The sequence below is a fragment of the Colossoma macropomum genome, unplaced genomic scaffold (genome assembly GCF_904425465.1).
Source record: "Colossoma macropomum unplaced genomic scaffold, Colossoma_macropomum, whole genome shotgun sequence".
Lineage (NCBI taxonomy): Eukaryota > Metazoa > Chordata > Actinopteri > Characiformes > Serrasalmidae > Colossoma > Colossoma macropomum.
Genome location: NW_023494794.1, coordinates 7717658 through 7736074, shown reverse-complemented (window position 1 = coordinate 7736074; position 18417 = coordinate 7717658). Strand labels below are relative to the sequence as shown.

The following is an 18417-nucleotide window of genomic DNA, read 5'->3' as shown; positions in this document are numbered from 1 at the left end:
GGCTGCCGTGACGATGGGGCTCTGCGGCTCATTAAATGTTCGTGCATTGTGCTCGATATACCTCACTTCCCACATCAGCGCAGAGATCCTCCTGCAGAGGGGATTTTCACATGCTTTAGCAACATGGCAACCACAGGGAACAGGCTGAAGCATGTCTGCAGTGATATGAGGACAAAATCTCATATACTGGAGATTTTTACCAACATGGCAACTAGGGGTGTGAATCTCCAGGTACCTCAGGATTCTATCTACCATATTTAACATATTTAACTTCTACGCTTTTTTATACAGTAATTTTATTAAAATCTTTCATGAAAATCATATATTAAACACCATAATACTGAGCAGCTCAACATATATTTTAACAACTATATCACCTCTTGATCTTTAAATGAAACAAAAGCAACTTCTGGCTAACAGCGCAGTTTTACCAATAAATAAAAATATTTGCTTGCCATTGGAATAGTCGAGTGTAATAGTGGAGTTCCACTTTATGACTGTGGAAAACCAAAGAGCACTACATTTTGATAATTTTACAACTTATCTGAACCATCAGGACACCTAAGCTGTACAGTAAATGCTGGTTTTGCTCCTACTATGTTGCTCTCTCTGAACCCCCGGCATATTTTTATTTTTGTACGCTTCAGCATTACATTATATCTGTTAGCATCTCTTCTGTAGATAAATAAAGCTACATTTTTAACACAGGGTCATGTTTACTATGGTTTTAGGGCTTTTATTTTACACAAAAATCAGTTTACAATTTGAGAGATTCTGCTTTTTTCCTGCTCCAAGCCAAGCTGTGCCAAAGTACCCTACTTTATAAAATCTCTGGCCATGTTTCAGTTTCTTACAGTAGGGAAATGCAGAGCCTGTGTAAAAAGCTGATTATGATGTTTTGTGAATCAGTTCAGAATTTTTCAGGAGAGAACTGCAATGCATGTAAGATCAACCCCCCCTTTTATGAGGATAAGAGTTAAGTAACTGTGTCTGCGTTAAGTATCTGTATCTACATAACTGCAGACAGAAGTGAGCTGAGTGCTTGTACCTGTAGAATCGGTGTACCAGTCTCAGTCTGATGGTGCTGAGGTCAGTAGGATAAGCCACCACAGTACAGTACAAAGGGTAGTCCCTCAGATCCACAGGACAGGAGAACGCCTTTGCTATGTCTAAACACAAACATGCACAAGAACATCTTGTTGGACACAGTCTCTTCACTAAACTTTTAAGCAAATAAGGTGTATAAAATCTGTATAAAACTTCCTTGACTGAGTGAATGTGGGACAACATGCTGAGAGAAGTACTACGTTATTATTTGCCACACAAACATGAGGGGTGGCGAGTTAAACCTGCCACCAGAGAAGTTAAGCAACCCGTAAGCAAGAGTAAAATCATTATCAACTCCAGCGTGCAGACCTGGAGGTTTCTTCATGCTAGTGTGTTTTCTATCACTTTATAAAAGAGGCACAGGGCTTCCTTTGTTGTTGGATACACAATGTATCCTCTATTACTTATCCTCCCAGTATCTGCGCCGATACCAGTATGTCTTTATTGGTGCAACCCCAGCTAAAACGTTGGTGTATGGGTGTGTGTGTGTGTCGTACCCAGAGCGAGGAGCTGGTCTATAGCAGTGATGACTCTCTCACACTCTTCATCGCGTGTGTGCGCGCCCCACTCTCCATCCTGTGGTTGATAAAGCAGTGCCTGAAGCTCCTCCTCCGTTACCGGGACACTGTCTCCAACCTCATCCGGGACTGGAGCTGAAGAAAGACAATCAATCAAACAATAACAGCGGCTGACTGGCTGGTTTGAGGAAACATGTTTCATGCAAACTTGTAGCCATCTTTTTTTTCCCCCATTTAGCTCACTCTCGCTCGCACACGCACACGCACGCACGCACATATATCAAAACTTGCCTTCATCTGGAATGGGTTCCATGTCCCATGGGCTCATTTTTTCTCTTTCTCCGTTATCCCACCTGAAGGAAAAATTAACATGCACATGCACAACCTGTTAAACTTTTGGAGCTGGACTGCCAATGATGGTATGCCTGCTCTACAACCCAAACTCAAATTCCTCTAGTACAATCAAAACTACAAGCAAGGTAGCTAGTGAAACGGCATCAGATCCAAAACTACGCGCACACATAGAGAACCACTTAGTGTAGGCGTTACCATGACAACGAGCATCACGTGTCCAGTCAGAGTGAGACAAGCAGCAGTGAGCAGCGCTTGTGTTTTTAATGACTTTAAAATGATGTCAGACTCAGGAAAACGTCCTTCACATGTCCTTATTAAAGAAGGCCGAGAGGAAGACGTCGTGTTCTGAGGCACATGAGCTGGACATCCGTCCCACCGCCGTCTTTTAAAGATCAGAGCATAAACTTCGTCTCCTCTGCAGACCAGTTTCTGCTCTGCCATGTTGAACGGTATAAACGTTCTCTATGACGCGACGAACATGATCAGAACAGACTTAAACTTTCCAACTGGGAATGTAATCAGATACAGGCGTTTACATGGATATTATTCTTCTATTTAATGGATTATTTACAGGATTACCCACCTCGTTCAGTCGGATAGAAACTGTTTTCAGAAAGGCCTCAATCAGACTAGTCTAGTATTCTGACTGAGATGTGTACATGGATGTATTCTATTCCTACTGAGCAATTAGTCAGATTATTAATTGATTATCAGGCAGAATGTAAACGTGGCTACTGTCTAACAGAACTATTTTCCTCTTGTAAATTTCTGACTAGACTGTCTGGATCAATTTATTTTTCCACTGCCACATCACAATCACCAGCTACCCAAGTATTAGTTCAGTGTTTTAACAAATGGTTCATGACTGATTAACCACATTTACACACAGCCCGATAATCCATTAATAATCTGACTAATAGCTCAAACACCTCACTCAGAATATACCTGTCCGATTGAGGCCATTTGGAATACAGTTTCTATCCGATTGAACGAGGTGGGTAATCCTGTAAATAATTCACTAAATCGTAAAGTTTAAGTATGTTCTGATCATGTTCATCGCATCATAGCGAAAGTTTATACCGTTCAACATGGCGGAGCAGAAACTGGTCTGCAGAGGAGACGAAATTTATGCTCTGATATTTAAAAGACGGCGGTGGGACGGACGTCCAGCTTATGTGTCTCAGAACACAATGTCGGCCTTCTTTAATAAGTACATGTGAAGTACTTGGGTAACACACCGCTGCTTGTCTCACTCTAACTGGACTCACGTGATGCTGGTTGTCATGGTGACATCTACACTAAGTGGTTCTCTATGCATGAGTGTAATTTTGATTTGGATTACTCGTAGTGAGCATGTACACAAATCTTCCATCAGATTGTTGAGTAGAGTGAAATATAAACATCTCAGTCTTAATCCATAATCGGAATGTACTCAATCAGACTGACAAAAATCTTTGCATGTAAACACGGCCAATGATAAAGTGTACCTGACAGTGTAGCACTGGAAAAGGCTGTCTGGGTATTCTGGCTGGTACGGCTGCTGATTCTCCACTGATCCAAACCACCAGGCATCGTCTATAATACTCCTGAAACGCTGCCCTACACACAGACACAGACAGACAGTTTGGTGGGCAGCTGTACAACAAAGCCGCAAAAGTCTGACATGGAAAAATTCCGTTTTCTTATGCACACAGTAATAAAACAGTAATAAAACAAGAAATAAAAAGAAGTAACAACAAAAAAGTCACACTTCTCCTTCTCTTACCAGTTTGCCAGTTGCGTTCTTTGGCCTCGTTGTAAAACTGCTGTAGCACCAGAAAATCTATGACATCAGGCATATCATGATACCTACATAAAAGACAGAAAATCCCATCATCAAAGAGGAACTCCACTGATTTTTACATTAGTCAGTGATGACTTTGCTAACATCTTAACAATTTAATTACATAGATATTTTTTTTTTTAATTGCTGGAATTTCCCTTCAGTAGCATCGCAGTAATAACATAAAAGCGTCTAACCAACTACAGTAAGTGTTACAGTGAACATCCTGACCAATCACAGCTCTAGGTGAGCTTCTGTAGTTGTTCTGAGAAACCATGAAATTCATGCAATCCAACAAAAGCAAGTTATTTTGGTTACAATAAGGTAGGCAGATCTTCAACCACATCGCATTACTGATTCATCAATGTGTTCATAATGCAATGTAATAAGTATCCCGATTGCAAGATCTACCAATATAATCGCAATGCTAGAGCAACACTTTGGCTCATTTTCTGGATTATCTGGATGTGCGTCACAACTACGTCATACAAGTGGCCACTCGTGGTGGAAGTGGAAACACTCACGCTTGCCAGGTTAGCCTCAGTGAGCATATCAACTACCCATGCAAACTTTCCAATGCAGTCTTTTTTTTCGAGAATTCTGAACGCAGCATACATAAAGCTAATAAATAACGGGTTTGTCTGGCCACAAACTTTAGTGTAGAAACATTGTGCAGAGTCTTTCTTTTTGTTGTTGGCGGCAGTGTAGCTCAGTGATGAAATATCAGCAGTCAGTATTGCTGTGTTTACACATTGGCGCTAGACAGGTGAAGGAAAATAAACTGGATGATTTTTTTGGGAGCCAAGGATGCAAAACAACTCACTGTTGAAATCCAGGCCAACTTATTACATAAAAAAACGTTAAATAAACAATACACAAATGACAGAACTCTCCTCTGATAATCACCCATTTTTGTCCATAGCTCTGTCACCATGCCAATGTTTGTGTGGCTTTGTGCCGGTACCATACCGCTCTGAGGCACGGAACAATGTTTTCAAAGTCAACGTGTAAATGCAGCATAAGAAATGGAGTAAAGCCCAGTAGGTTGACTGTTATTGTTTTGAAATATTAAGCATTTAAAGTATTTAACTGCTATGGTTTATAAACAGGTTTGTCCACCATTTTTCCGGGATTGCATCAGATGGCTCATCTAACACACTTCATTGGACATAATACAGTAATGGAACGGCCCTTAAAGTGGAGTCAGCGACTGCCCTGAGGTGAAACGGCGAGGCCAAGGGCACAAGGACTTAAAACCGATGACAGTGAAACAGGCAACAGTATTTTGACTGTATTGTGCAGCGCTGTGTGTTCATACTTCAAGCTGAAGGACTCGCTGGTCATCTTCCCTGAGAGCGGGTCCAGGAAGGCCAGTTTGAGGCAGCAGAGAGTGGGAGGACCCACCTCATACTTTATACCCACCACCTTCACACACTCTTGATCCTGCAACATATATACACACACACACACACACACACACACACACACGTCAGTCGCACAAGCATTCTGTACAGTACATCACTTTAGAGCAAGACAAAGTTCATATGCACATATACGCAGTACTGTGTCAAAGACCATCCTTCATTTAATTACAAGCTATTCATTTTCTATATATTTCTGAGGAGATCAGACATAAAATAATCCATATAAAATAACTGCCTAAAGAAGAGTTCAAAAAGTGATTAAAAGCTACAGAAATTGGGGCTTCTAACAACCACCTGCAAGACCATCAGATAAACAGTGCCTACACAATACCATTCAAACGTATGGAATAATCTGTCATTTTCTGCTATTTTATACACAATAACTTGTACAATGTTCACTATATGGACAAAAGCATTGAAACATTGGATTCAGTCTCATTGCCACAGGTGTTTAAAGTCAAGCACCTAGCCATGCAGCCTGCCTTTACACACATTAGTGAAAGAAGTTTGTTCTAAAGAGGTCACTGAATTCCAGCGTCGTGCTGTAATAGGATGCCACTGCTGCAACAAGTCAGTTCGCTGAATTTCTTCCCCCCTAGATTTTCAATTATCAACTGTGAGTGATATTATTGAAAAGTGGAAGCGTTTCAGAATCACAGCAACTCAGCCATGAAGTGTCAGACCACGTAAAGTTACAGAGTGGGTCTCCGAGTGCTGAGGAGCATAGAGCTTAAAAGTCACACAAATCAAGGAGAGCCCTGACCCCAACCCCATCCAACACCTTTGGGATGAACTAGAACGGAGACTGTGAGCCAGGCCCTCTTGTCCAACGTCAGTGTCTGACCTCACAAATGCTCTCCTGGATGAATGGACAAATTCCCACAGACACTCTACAGAATCTTGTGGAAAGCTTCCCAGAAGAGTGGAAGCTGTTATAGCGGCAAAGGGGGACCAACTCCATATTAATGCCTCTGGATTTAGAATGGGAGTCATAAAAGCTCCTGTGTAGGTGTCCCAATACTTTCGTCCATACAGTGTACATTTAAATATTAGATAGGAGACAAAAAGTACTTTGTTTTCCTCAATATTTCACATATGCTGGCAGCAATATGAAGATAAAAAAAAAAAAACCATATGATGTGTGTCTGTGTGTGTGTGTGTTATACCCTGAGGTCCAGTCTATTCCAGGGCTGTTTCTGAGGATTGATACTGTAGGCTTTGGCACGACGCACTGCACGCACATACGCCTGGTGACCCTGCCGGAAATATATCAGCTACACAGGGGGAGAGAGAAAGGAAGAGGGAAAGAGAGAGAACTAATTACAATGCTCTTATGATGTTACTATCTATAAACATGAACAAAAGTACAGACAAACCTGTCTGTGTGTACAATAATAATTAGTGGTGCATAATTAGCATTGTATAATAACCTGTAGCTTCTGTGCACATTAACGTATGTATATTGTGGGTGAAATGGCAAAAATACAATATTAAGATATGCGATACTTACTACAATATTCTGTTGTTCTTGATAAGTTGGAACAGACAGAATGTACCAGCAATGCCCACATTAAACAAAAAAAACACTACCAAAATCTATGAGTACAGTGATTGTTATTCAGTGGCAGTCATGGGCTGGAGATTAGGGAACCAGCCTTGTGACCAGAAGGCCGACGGTACGTTACTGAAGTGCCCTTGAGCAAGGCACCTAACGCCCAACTGCTCCCCGGGCGCCGTAGATAGGGCTGCCCACCGCTCCGGGCAAGCGTGCTCACTGCCCCCTAGTGTGTGTGGTCACTAGTGTGCATGTATGTGGGTGTTTCACTGCATGGATGGGTTAAATGCAGAGGTCTAAATCCTCTGTGTGCAAACACAGTTGGCTAATGGTTCTGATGAATGATTCAACTGAATTCAGCATTTTAGCATCCAATTAAACCGGACTAGGTTTGCTCTCTTGTTTGGTCAGTGTTCTTTAAGTGATGATATCGAAGATATGCTGAGAAAAGAGTATTGTGGCATATTGTGATGTAATTTGTCACAATTAAATGAATATCGTCACATTGCCCACCCTTAGCACGGTGTGCATTTGACTGCTGTATGTTACCTCGTCCCCCATCTGAGGTAGGAAAGGAGATCGTCTGGGAACTGTCTCCATGATCCAGGACGGGGGATGCCACTCCTCAAGCTGACCAGCAGGAACGTTCTACACACACACAAATTGAATAAACATGTACAAAAGAACTGAGCAGGTCAAATAAACCGACTAGATGAATGAACGTGAAATCTGATAAACAGATAGATGAACAGAAGTAACTCACTTTTTGTTTAGTTTGTTTGGGTTTCTTCTTTTTCTTCTCCTCCTCCTCCTTCTTCTTCCGCTCCTCTCCCTCTCCCTGCCCCTCCCCTTCATCCTCTGAGCTGCTGCTTTGGGCAACACGAGCCGGCCTTCTGATTGGCCGTTTAGGAGGCTGGAGGTTGATTCCAGCGTCCGCCGTCCAGTCAGAATACTCGCTGGAGGAGTCACTGGAAACAAGAGAAAAAGATGAAATCAAAGAATGTTGATTTTAATGTCAGTGTGTATCAGGTTTGATGTCAGATATTGGGAGGAGATGTAAGTGGATGAAATGATAAATGTCATGACATCGTGAGTGAGACATCAGCTGGTGGGCGGACCTGGAGCTGCTGGCGTTCTCCCACTGATCCTCGCTTTCAGATGAGACGTCACTGTTCTCCGCCTGATCTTCCTCCTGCTTTTCAAACAAAGACACAAAAAACAATAAAGATATTTTTCCTGACACAATAGGTGAAACTAAACTACACTGTACAGCAAGTATGCCTGATAAAATGAAAAAATGTTGTTGGAAGAAAACCTCACATCTCCAAAATGGTAACTGTACAGGTGAAGAAGAAAACCTGCTTTACTTTTAATGTAAGTCAATGGACTTTATAAATGAGTATATATATATATATATATATATATATATATATATATATATATATACATATATATATATATATATATATATAACACACACACAGACATATACATATACATACATATATATATATATACATACACACACACACACACACATACACACACACACATATATCTGTTGTTAGAACAGAACCTTGTATCTCCAAATCGATATCGCTGTTGTTCGAACAAAACCTTTTTTTTTTTTTCTTCGCCATTTTTCAGTATCCACGTGTGTGTGTATACATATCTACAATACAGATCGCTGGTTGAAATATGAATGGGAAACTACAGAACGCTCAAGTCAATCAGCTTGCTGGTTATGCCACAATCCCATAACTGATGCACCAAATTCCTAAATTAGGTTTTTTATTCATTTTATTTGCGTCTTGTACCTCTGCTTCGCTGTCTGATTCTCCAAGGCTGTCTTCCCCCGAGTGTGAAGGCATGTGTGTGCTCCTCCTCCTCTCGCGGGCCGACCGCGTGTGATACGAATGTCTCTTCTGCTGCTGTTTCCTCGAAGGTCTCCGCAGAGAGCGGAGAGAGACGCCAATTGGCTCAGCCTACAGAGAGACAGGCACAAAAAGAACGAAATAACAAATGAAATCAAATACGGACGTAAGAATGGGCAGAGTCTCCCCATACACCCAGATTAAGGGTGTAAATGAAAGAAAGAAAAGAAAAGAAAAGAAAGAAAGAAAGAAAGAAAGAAAGAAACATACTCGAGTAGTATTGACAGGTTTTTTCTTCTTCTCAGTGTTGTACAGAAAACGCTCCAATTCCCCTTTGGCCACTCGACTCTCCTCCATAATCCTTAACAAACACACAAAAATATAAACACAAATGCTTATTAATTCGCTAAATTCCCTTGTAACACAAAAAAGACTTACAACTGTCCTTAACAATTACTAAAGCAGCTTAAAAGAGCTACTGGAGGCAAATTTCTGTTTTCTCAAGCAGGGCATTATTTCTATAGCTCATCAATCTATCAACTATTGTTCAATTAATTGAACAATAATTCAATAAATTTTAAATAAAACATTAATAAAATTAATTGAAACTGAACCATTAACACTGTAGATGTCTTTTGAGATCCAAGTGGCCCCCAATTGTTGTCAATAGGAAAGACTGCTGGGCGAGTCGTCTTTTGTGCTGAGAACTCCAGGCTGAAACGTTCCAACTCAGAAAGGTCAAGTGACCCACATCCTGAGAGTTTTTCTGTGCTGACCAATCAGATCAAAACAAAGCTGGACCTTCAGTGACAACTGTGCCAGCTCAAAGTCTCTGAGCGTAGGCAGTTGCAGTCCCTGAGTCTCTTGAACTGTAGGATGTCACTGTAGGACAATAGTAAACTTCTTTTCGTATTTGCCACGTTTTACCTTTATTAGCATTACATTTTAAAACCTAGAAGGCATGAAGGTTAACTGGTTGTTTTGAATAGCAAATAAAATGGCTACATTTATGCTGTAGACATCTGGTTACTATCATGTCCACTGCAAAAAACACAACGGACCTTTTCGCATCAAACTCCTGTGAAGAAAAATCAATGGAATTTCCGTTTGAAAGGCACCGTTGAAGTCTCGTATAAAGTACCTGAACACTCCTGACGGAATCTCGTTAACCACCACACGGCGGCTCCACGCCAGCAGATCTCTCTCCGTAGCCATCTGACTGCGGGGGGCATTGTTGTGCATTTGGCGGACCCCCTCCACCTGCCCGCTTCTACGCAGGCCGACGTTGGGTGGCGACAGAGGGCCGCCTGCTGCTTCACCACCTGACGAACCACAAAGTTTATATAAAATTTATATAAACCAGTTTTTCTTGCAGAAGCGTAAATGCTGGCGACATTGAATGAAAGGAGCTAAAGACTAAAGGGGCACCTGCTTGCTGGTTTCCTGAGTTCATTCTCTCGTCCTGCTGGTACTGGAGCTGTCTGATCAGACTGTCCAATGGGCTTTCTTCCTGACCTTCATCCGCCGTCTGCTGGCCAATCACCTGCTCAACCACCTCGCCATCACCTAAGTGAGAGATAAATGGAGTTTCATTGGTCTGAAATGTCACTATGAACAGCACACTGAACTTAAACTGACAGTATTTGTTAGGTGCATAATAGCGATGTGCTGAAAAATAATAAATAAATAAATTAATAAACAAAAAAATAAGTAGGCATACAACAAATTGCCTACCAGTATAACTTACTGAATATAACTTATACAATAATAAAGGCAGCTATAAATACTACATATGAAATTTCTTCCACATGTCACAGCTAAACACAGCAACTGCCGTTGAATATGCTTACTGGTCTTTGGCTACACACTTAAAAAAGGATGGTTCTTCAAGGGTTCTTTAGTAAAGAAAATGGTTCTGTATAGAACCATAAACACTTAGAGCCCTTCGCATGATTAAAGGGTTCTCTGCATGTTGAAACGTTCTTCAGAATGATGAAGAATGCGTTATGTTTAATGTAGAAAATTTAATGTAGAAAATCGGTTCTTTATAGCATCAAAAAGGGTTCTCTTACTGTGACATCATAACAACAGCAGAACCCTTTCTGGTGCTATATAGGACCCTTTTCAAACAGGTTCTATATACAACCATATACAACACATTCTCCATCAATCTGAAGAACCACTTCACAATACAAAGAACCCTTTAATCATTCAAAGGGTTCTAAGAGTGCTCACGGTTCTACTCAGAACCACCATCTTTACTAAAGAACCCTTAAAGAATATCTTTAAGAGTGTAGATTATTGTTGCCAGCTAAGCAGCAGTTACAGGGGATCTGAACAAAGCCAGCTGTGTGTTGTTTGTAATCAGCCACGTAGCTTATCTGAAAGTGAAACTGGCTGGGTACCATTCACTGATAGCCATGAGGCGCAGCTGCTTGAAGCTACATAAACAGTGCACCTACTGACTGTACTGTGAACCTTTAGCAGTAGCAGTTATCAGCAGAAATAAGTTTTAATGCTTCAATTTTACAAATTAGCTTACTGAGCTGACTTAAACCTACTGATACAGTATGCAAACCAAATGTAAATGTGTTCAGTACATAACTATGCAATTATTTAGACATTTTTTAAATATTCACCACAACAAAAATCATAAATACGACTCATAGGGGGTTAAAGTCATTCTCTAACTGTACCGTTAGCCATGTAGCCAAGCTGAGGCACCAGCTGCTCCTCCTTGCAGTTCTCTCTGCCAGGCACCAGGCGCTGGAAGCGCGGGGGGTGAGGGTTTCCGTCCACGTCCACCAGGAACGGTGGGGGCATGAGGTGAGGCGCCTGCTGCGTCTGCTCATCCAAAACGTAGTTATTGGAGTCCCGGATCAACGGCCGGAAATCCGTATGGAAGAACATCTGGTCTGGAATCTAGAACGACACAGCAAATGACAATTTGGTCGAAGGAGTGTAACAATAAATGGATCAGTAGATGGTGGACGGCACCAATTTCAGATGTCAGAATTAACTATGATCAATAATAATATTCAAAAATGAAAATTAGCTTTTAATAAATGTGCTGAGAACATAAAAGGTGCACTGGTTTAACTGTCTAGTTTCTCTGGTCACATTTGTGTGTTCAGTGTATTTTATTTAAGATTTAATACTCAGTTGTTTCTAACAGAATCAATCAGTCTTGATTGATTCCTGATCAATGTTGAACATGCTTTAAAAGAGGCACAAAAGAAGTATTTCATTGTGTTGTTTACCTAAAGAAAAGGGGGGGGGGTGCTTTAGTGTTCTATGACTAACACTGTTATTCTGACAGATTGCAATACCCAAAAAGAAACATAGTGATACAGCTTTCCCTGTTTCACTGCATCATAAGAGAAGGGTGGCTCTCTAATAATCTAATATGCAAAAATCCAAACTCATCTCATTTTTTAAAAATCTAATTGGTTAATTAAAGAAGGCCTGTCTGGTTTAGAATAAAAAGAAATAAGTTATATATTGTCTCGTATTGTTATTATCAAAGTTTTCTGAAACATGAGTATCTTATACTTTGCCTCAAGTCGCATGAAGCGCACCCTTGTTTATTCATAACAATATAAATAGCTTGGAAATTGGTAAAATGGGACAAAATATATTTGGGTGGCTGTCAGTATATTTCGGGGTGAGGGGGCACAAAAGTGTAGCACAGGTTTGGAAAACACTGCCTCTTTGAACTCTGAATGATGGTGGAAGCAAAAGCAGAGGAACCAAAGAAGGCAGTTGCAGTAGTTGATCGTTCAAATAATGATCTATAGATAACTCGATTATAGAACTAAGCCCTACTGCCTTCTGCTATACTGGCTCTTTTAATAACGGCTTCAATAACTACTATTCATCACTCTCACTCACTCACCTTCTCGTAGGGTTGGCTGCAACCAAAGCCAAATATGAGTAGATGTCCGTGAGAGTCAGTGCAGGCAAAGTGTTGACCATCAGTAGAAAACTTACAGTCAAACACTGCCCCGTGGCCCTGGCCTTCAATCTGAAAGAGAGAACAGTAACACATTAACCTGACTTACACTGTACGATTTTGGAAATCTTGTGTTTTGGTGGCTCGCACTGAAATTTGCCCATTGTGTACAGCCAAAGCCTGCGATCTATATACCCACACTGTACAAAAACCCTCAGTCTGACTGACATACTGTGACATGGGTACTCACACAATAAACATGCTTGTGCTGGACCAGCATATTTATTTCACATGTTGCAGCGATATGATCCGAGCAGAACCCTCAGATCATCAGGAACTAGTCAGTTAGTCCTGCCGAAGGTAAAGACTAAACAGCAGCAAATCCAGACTGAAAACGTTCCTATTTGAGCAGCTTTCAGCTCAGTTTAAGCAATGTTAGCATTTGTAGCTTATCCTAATTTAATCTGATCTTTAATTTACTGATTTTCTCTTTTAAATCTATTGTTTTAATAATGTTTTTAATTTGTTCTTCTTTACTTTTTAAATGACTATTTTCTCATTTGTAAAGCACTTTGAACGACAGTGTATGATAGGTGCTATATAATTAAACTTGCCTTCACAATGCACATGAAACTCAGTCCCTACAGATCAAGGCTCGGCAAAATGCGGCTCTTTCACTGCCCTGTTTTGGCTCCACAGCAGAATTAGATTTGTAGGTAAAAATAAAATAATCCTGCTGATAAATAAAGCTCTGCTGATCGTTCTAACACTGTTTAACCTTGAAGGTTGGCGTGAAGACTGTTGGTCTTAGCAGCTCAGACAAAAGTCTCGCCTGGCTAGTAGCTAACGAAAAGGCAAAGAGAAAGATTTCAGACGAACAACGATAATTTGGAGATAAAAGGACTTAAGCGCTCAGCTGGTTTCCTGATATGTTTAATCTGCACTGAGAAACTGTCAAACAGGCACCTCAGGCACCATTTAAAGGGAATGGGAACGGGAAAATTTTAACGAATAGCTGGCGAATGAGAAGCGACTTCAGCCTCGTAAAAAGTCAAACGTTGAAATTTACAAGAAACTGTTCTACTTTTGAGGGAAAGTTTCCTGCTGGAGATGCGAGAAAAGCAGCTACAGATGAGCTGAAGCTTAAAGCAGAGCAAAGTAAGTCTGTGTTTTGTTTACATTATATTAGTCTATACTAGGACATTAGCACATACTGAGACATATTGACAGGTAAGATGGTAAAATGGACATAAAATGTTGTGGATCCCAAGGTGGTTTGATTTTTGTTGAAAGGACAAAATGGCTCTTCCACACATTTGGGTTGTCGACCTCTACTACAGACAGCTCTGTCCATTAATACTTTGCAAAAGGTGTTTCATTCAAAACAACATGCTGCTCATCCAAGTACTGAGCAAAAACGAAAAACTGCTACAGCAGCTTTGCTACCTTGTGCCGCACTGGTCAAAGAAAATCAAACCAGACGGTTACATGCATGGGTAGGACACTACGGTCTCTCTACAGCCTATTTTAGAAAGACAGACAACAAAAAAAACACCCTTTTAATGCAATTCCAATCTTGGTTACAGCTAACAGCTTGTTTTTACTCTATGTGTGTTCACCTGTGTTGGGACAGTGGTTGTGATAATGTATGTGTGTATTCTGGGTGACTGAGAAATCGGTTTGTGAAATCTCATCAAGCTGCAAGAGAAATGACCAAAGTTTCTGACAGAAATCCATCTGTTTGTCTGACTTCTAAATCAGAGTTAATTTGGGCAGTTAATCAAGCATCAATCATGCAACGGTGTATGAGACTGCTGCTGCTACACCTGCACCAAACCGGTGTAGCATAATTATGCGTGACTCACTATGCTAAATATCTAGTCGCCTCTTACTTTCAAACAAGCATTGTATTAGATTCATATTATTTAAACAGGCTATTTAAGAACTAGAAATGCCAGTTTAGCCCATCGAGAAGCAAATATTGTTTTTTGTATTTAAAGTTTCGCTGACAGAAATCACTGGAAATGTGCTAATAGTTTTTATGGGTTTATTTGGCCCACTTAGTGCGAGCTTCAAGGAAAAAAAACTAATGTTTGAAAATTTATGATTGGTGCATTTCTGGCTTTTACATAACACTTAAAATGATATTACCAGAGATTTAACATCAGGATTCACACCCATGCGAATAAATCTGTTTAAATGTATTACTGGCTTAACAGTATACTGATCAGGCTTTAGCAGTGATTACAGTCAAACATCAAACAGTTTCCTGCTCACCATGTTGAAGAAGTTTCGTATCTTTGTCCCTTTGCTGATGTCCCAGATGTAAATGTTTCCATCATGACCAGCTGACAGCATTATCCTCCAGTCAAAAGGGTGGGCCTCCAGCACAAACACTTCATCATCATGACCCTACAGTCAATCAGAAATGCATGTTCACAGAAGAGCCAGAGAGAGCATAAAACTATCGAGACCAAGGCCCAATCCCATTTCACCCCTTGCCCCTACCACTTAGCGCTTATCCCTCCATGTCATTTCAATGTATTATACTCCTTTTCTTCGTAACGGGCTTTAAAAATTGCTAGTAGTGCTGATGTCTTGGTAGCTAGGTAGCTAACTTTCCCGTTCAACCTTAAATGGTGCAGCAGTTCTGGTACCTCAGGCATCAGAACTGCTGCACCAATATAGGTTGAATGGGAAAGCTGGCAAATATCTGACGTCAGCTTCATATCACTGAAGAATTAGGAGTGGGCGATAATAAATAATTGCCCCCCTCTTTGAAGATCATATGATGCCCTAAATGTAACTAAAGTCCAGCAGTGAGGAGCTGAACTTTACCCTCCTCTGCTGTCACTGCAGACTGGCAGGGTCGCCTACAGAGCAGCACTTGTAGCTGTTAATGAAATGATGCTCTTTTTATTTGAGGGTCCCATTTCAGAGGGAAGATTTCAACCACTACTCCTTGTAACTCAGATCCAGGGGACAAGGTGACCCTCGAAAACAAGGGGTAGGGGTAAAAATAAGAAAAGGGATTGGGCCCTAGTCTATTTAGCAAACACTTGTAATGCAAGTAAAGACAAAAAACACAAAAGGAACAGAAATGTGTTCTTTTTGTAGGTACAATTGTGAGCTGTTGCTGGCCATATACACACTAAATGAATACATTTACATATTTTTTATATACAGCTGCATGCTGCATTTATCATTATGATTAATTAGATTTTTGCCAGCTTGGCTGACCTGGCAATAATTGCTAAGTAAGAACATGTGGTCAATTTTTGTGTTTACACAAACACACACCGAGAGCACGTGCAGTAGCTGGCCATTTGTGGAGTCCCAAACTTTGAGGAGAAGGTTGGACACGGCAGTGATGACTGTTCGGTCACTGTGGTCCCACGCCACCATGGTGACCACGAGCTTGGTCGACTTGTCCTCCCCTGATGCTGCAGTGCTCCTGAAAGTATACATGGAGATAAAAGATTTGGTTGCAGGACTAGCAGAATTAGGGAATACGGTCAAAAAGTGTATTTTCATTATGTACGTCTCATGATTTATGTTTTATGTAGCGTAAACTTATGCTCTTAATGTAAACTATCTTAGGGTGATAACATTTCGCCACTGACTACAGATCAAAAATTAGTGTTTTGGGGTAACCCTGGCTGATTTATAGCTCTGTTGATACTGTTTACTAAAGGGGAATTCTACCAACTTTTTCAAAATCCCTGCTTTATTCAATTGTTAAGATGTAAACAAAGTCATTCAGAGGGGTCTGATGTGAAGTGATCCACTATAAAGACACGTACAGATTTTGTACTCGTTTCTTCACAGTGGTGTCATAGCGACAACTCAAATTTAGCCACTTATCCAAATCCACTAGTGAACCTAAACAAGTTTTTTTTTATGTAATGTTCATAATGGTAAAATTGTAAGTCAGAAAAAAAAATATATATATTTTTTACCTTACAATAGTCTGCATGTACTTTAACAAACATATTTTAGGCTACAAGTTTAAAAAAACTATCGTAAAACAATGTCTCAGGCAGCAGGCAGCGTGTCTAAAAACAATTAATGTAATAACTTCCTGTAAGGGATCTTTTAAAGGCATAAAAGTGCTTCCTATCACCAGTATTGTCAGTAATTCTGACTGACAACTCAGAATGAATTTGTTTACGTCTTTATAATTTAATTCAGAAACTGTGAAGTTACATCTTTACCAATTAATGCAGAAACTAGAGTTTTTTTTATGGCCACACTTCTTGACAAATAGATGAGAAATAAATGAAAAAAAATTCTACCATGCAATATAATTATCAACACTTACTATATGTATTTCAAATGTAGCAACTGTTCAACATCTTTGGTGCCAGTGCTGAACTGTGTACAGACTTTTTTTTTTTAGGTACAATAATTTTATCGAAAATACCTCAATCAATATTGAAATGCTGGATTCTGCTAAATATCTTTATTGTTTTATTAACCAGGCCAATGAAGTAGGCAAGTGGAATTTATCCACTTTGAAAAGTAAATCAATTTATAACCAAAACACGTCTTTGTAGAGGCTCAGTCTTACCCGGGCAGTTTAGTGCTCATGTCCAGAGTGATGCCCTTCCACTCCTGCTGCTGGTACTGCCAGATTCGAGCTGTACCGTCACGACTACCGCTCACAAATCTCAGACTGAGAACATAGCCAAAACACCCAATCAGTGACGGAAACATAAAACAAAAACAGAAAAAATCTAAATCAGAGAGATAGTGTACAAGCAAAGACGCACAGGGAATTACAATACCACTGCCATTTACAAAGGCAGCTGACAAGACAGGCCAGGCAGTTACACTTCAGCAAGAAAACAGTCCAAACAGAGGGCAGCAAAGAAAGCTTACCTGTCACTGTTGTTGCAAAACTGTACTGCGACAACTTTATCCTGAAAAGCAAACAGCAAGTGGTGCAATTAGCGTCAATATCAATATAACAATTAACATGTTAAACCTGTAAAAATCTCGTTCTCTCCCTTTTTTCTTAATTAAGGTAGAAGACCAAAGTAGAGACCAAACTAAACATTAATGACAAACTCAGCGACAGGAATCAAACGTAGGGGCCGTTGCCACTTCCATCTCACCGTGTGGGAGTCCAGGTCCGAAAGCTTCAGAGGGGTTTCGCTGCCCAGGTAATAAACCCTGATCACATGATCCGTCCCTCCAGTGGCCAGGAACATCCCACCTGAGGGTTTAAGGTTACACAGGCACGAGTTAATTCACAGCAACAGCACAGAAACTTGTTGTTAATCATATTATGATGCAGCTTTAAAAAAATCTTTGTGTTTAAAGTAAGCATTCATGGTAACAGTGGTATCATTGATCAAGGCTGCGTTCAGAAGGTGGAGCATTTCACTGCTGTCGGAACAAAACCTCCTATCTCCATTTTTGTCGTTTTTCAGTTTTTGACAATTTGAAAATGCCTGTTTACCTTTACATTGTGTGTAAATTTCATGATGAATGGACCAAATGACCCAAAATTACATGGAAAAAACTCCATTGACTTACATTAAAAGTAAAGTAGGTTTTTACACTCTCTTGTAAAGTTACCATTTTGGAGATACAAGGTTTTGCTCCGACAGCAGTGATATTCTACTCTGAGCGGCATTATATCCTAAAGGAGGATGCAGGCTACACTCGTTCAGCCGCAGATAAGCCACAAAAGGCCGTACCTTACTGCAAGTTTATCACAGGGAAGGGTGTTCTTAGGCATGACGCTAATAGGTAACGTACGCTCTGAAATGGCTTACTGCTTTTATAAAACAGCCGCCAACATAA

At 40.4% G+C, this 18417-nt stretch overlaps 1 protein-coding gene across 4 annotated transcripts in view; it reads right to left on the bottom strand.

The window, feature by feature from the left end:
- The window catches only part of brwd3 (bromodomain and WD repeat domain containing 3), a 51345-nt gene that overhangs the window by 21668 nt on the left and 11260 nt on the right, over positions 1–18417 (bottom strand). For 2 of the 4 annotated variants that reach the window (XM_036580020.1, XM_036580021.1), the window contains exons 11-32: positions 17724–17824; positions 17488–17528; positions 17177–17281; positions 15907–16060; positions 14884–15018; positions 12550–12678; positions 11351–11576; positions 10083–10220; positions 9796–9976; positions 8925–9015; positions 8598–8765; positions 7899–7975; positions 7544–7748; positions 7330–7428; positions 6392–6499; positions 5120–5244; positions 3745–3827; positions 3467–3578; positions 1917–1978; positions 1605–1760; positions 1049–1169; positions 1–91 (exon numbers count right to left, since the gene is read on the bottom strand). The exon at positions 1–91 is cut by the window's left edge and continues 35 nt beyond it. In XM_036580020.1, the coding sequence (XP_036435913.1) occupies positions 1–91; positions 1049–1169; positions 1605–1760; positions 1917–1978; positions 3467–3578; positions 3745–3827; positions 5120–5244; positions 6392–6499; positions 7330–7428; positions 7544–7748; positions 7899–7975; positions 8598–8765; positions 8925–9015; positions 9796–9976; positions 10083–10220; positions 11351–11576; positions 12550–12678; positions 14884–15018; positions 15907–16060; positions 17177–17281; positions 17488–17528; positions 17724–17824 (2708 nt within the window). The remainder of the gene's footprint in view (positions 92–1048; positions 1170–1604; positions 1761–1916; positions 1979–3466; positions 3579–3744; positions 3828–5119; positions 5245–6391; positions 6500–7329; positions 7429–7543; positions 7749–7898; positions 7976–8597; positions 8766–8924; positions 9016–9795; positions 9977–10082; positions 10221–11350; positions 11577–12549; positions 12679–14883; positions 15019–15906; positions 16061–17176; positions 17282–17487; positions 17529–17723; positions 17825–18417) is intronic. The other 2 variants (XM_036580022.1, XM_036580023.1) reach the window with 1 other exon arrangement.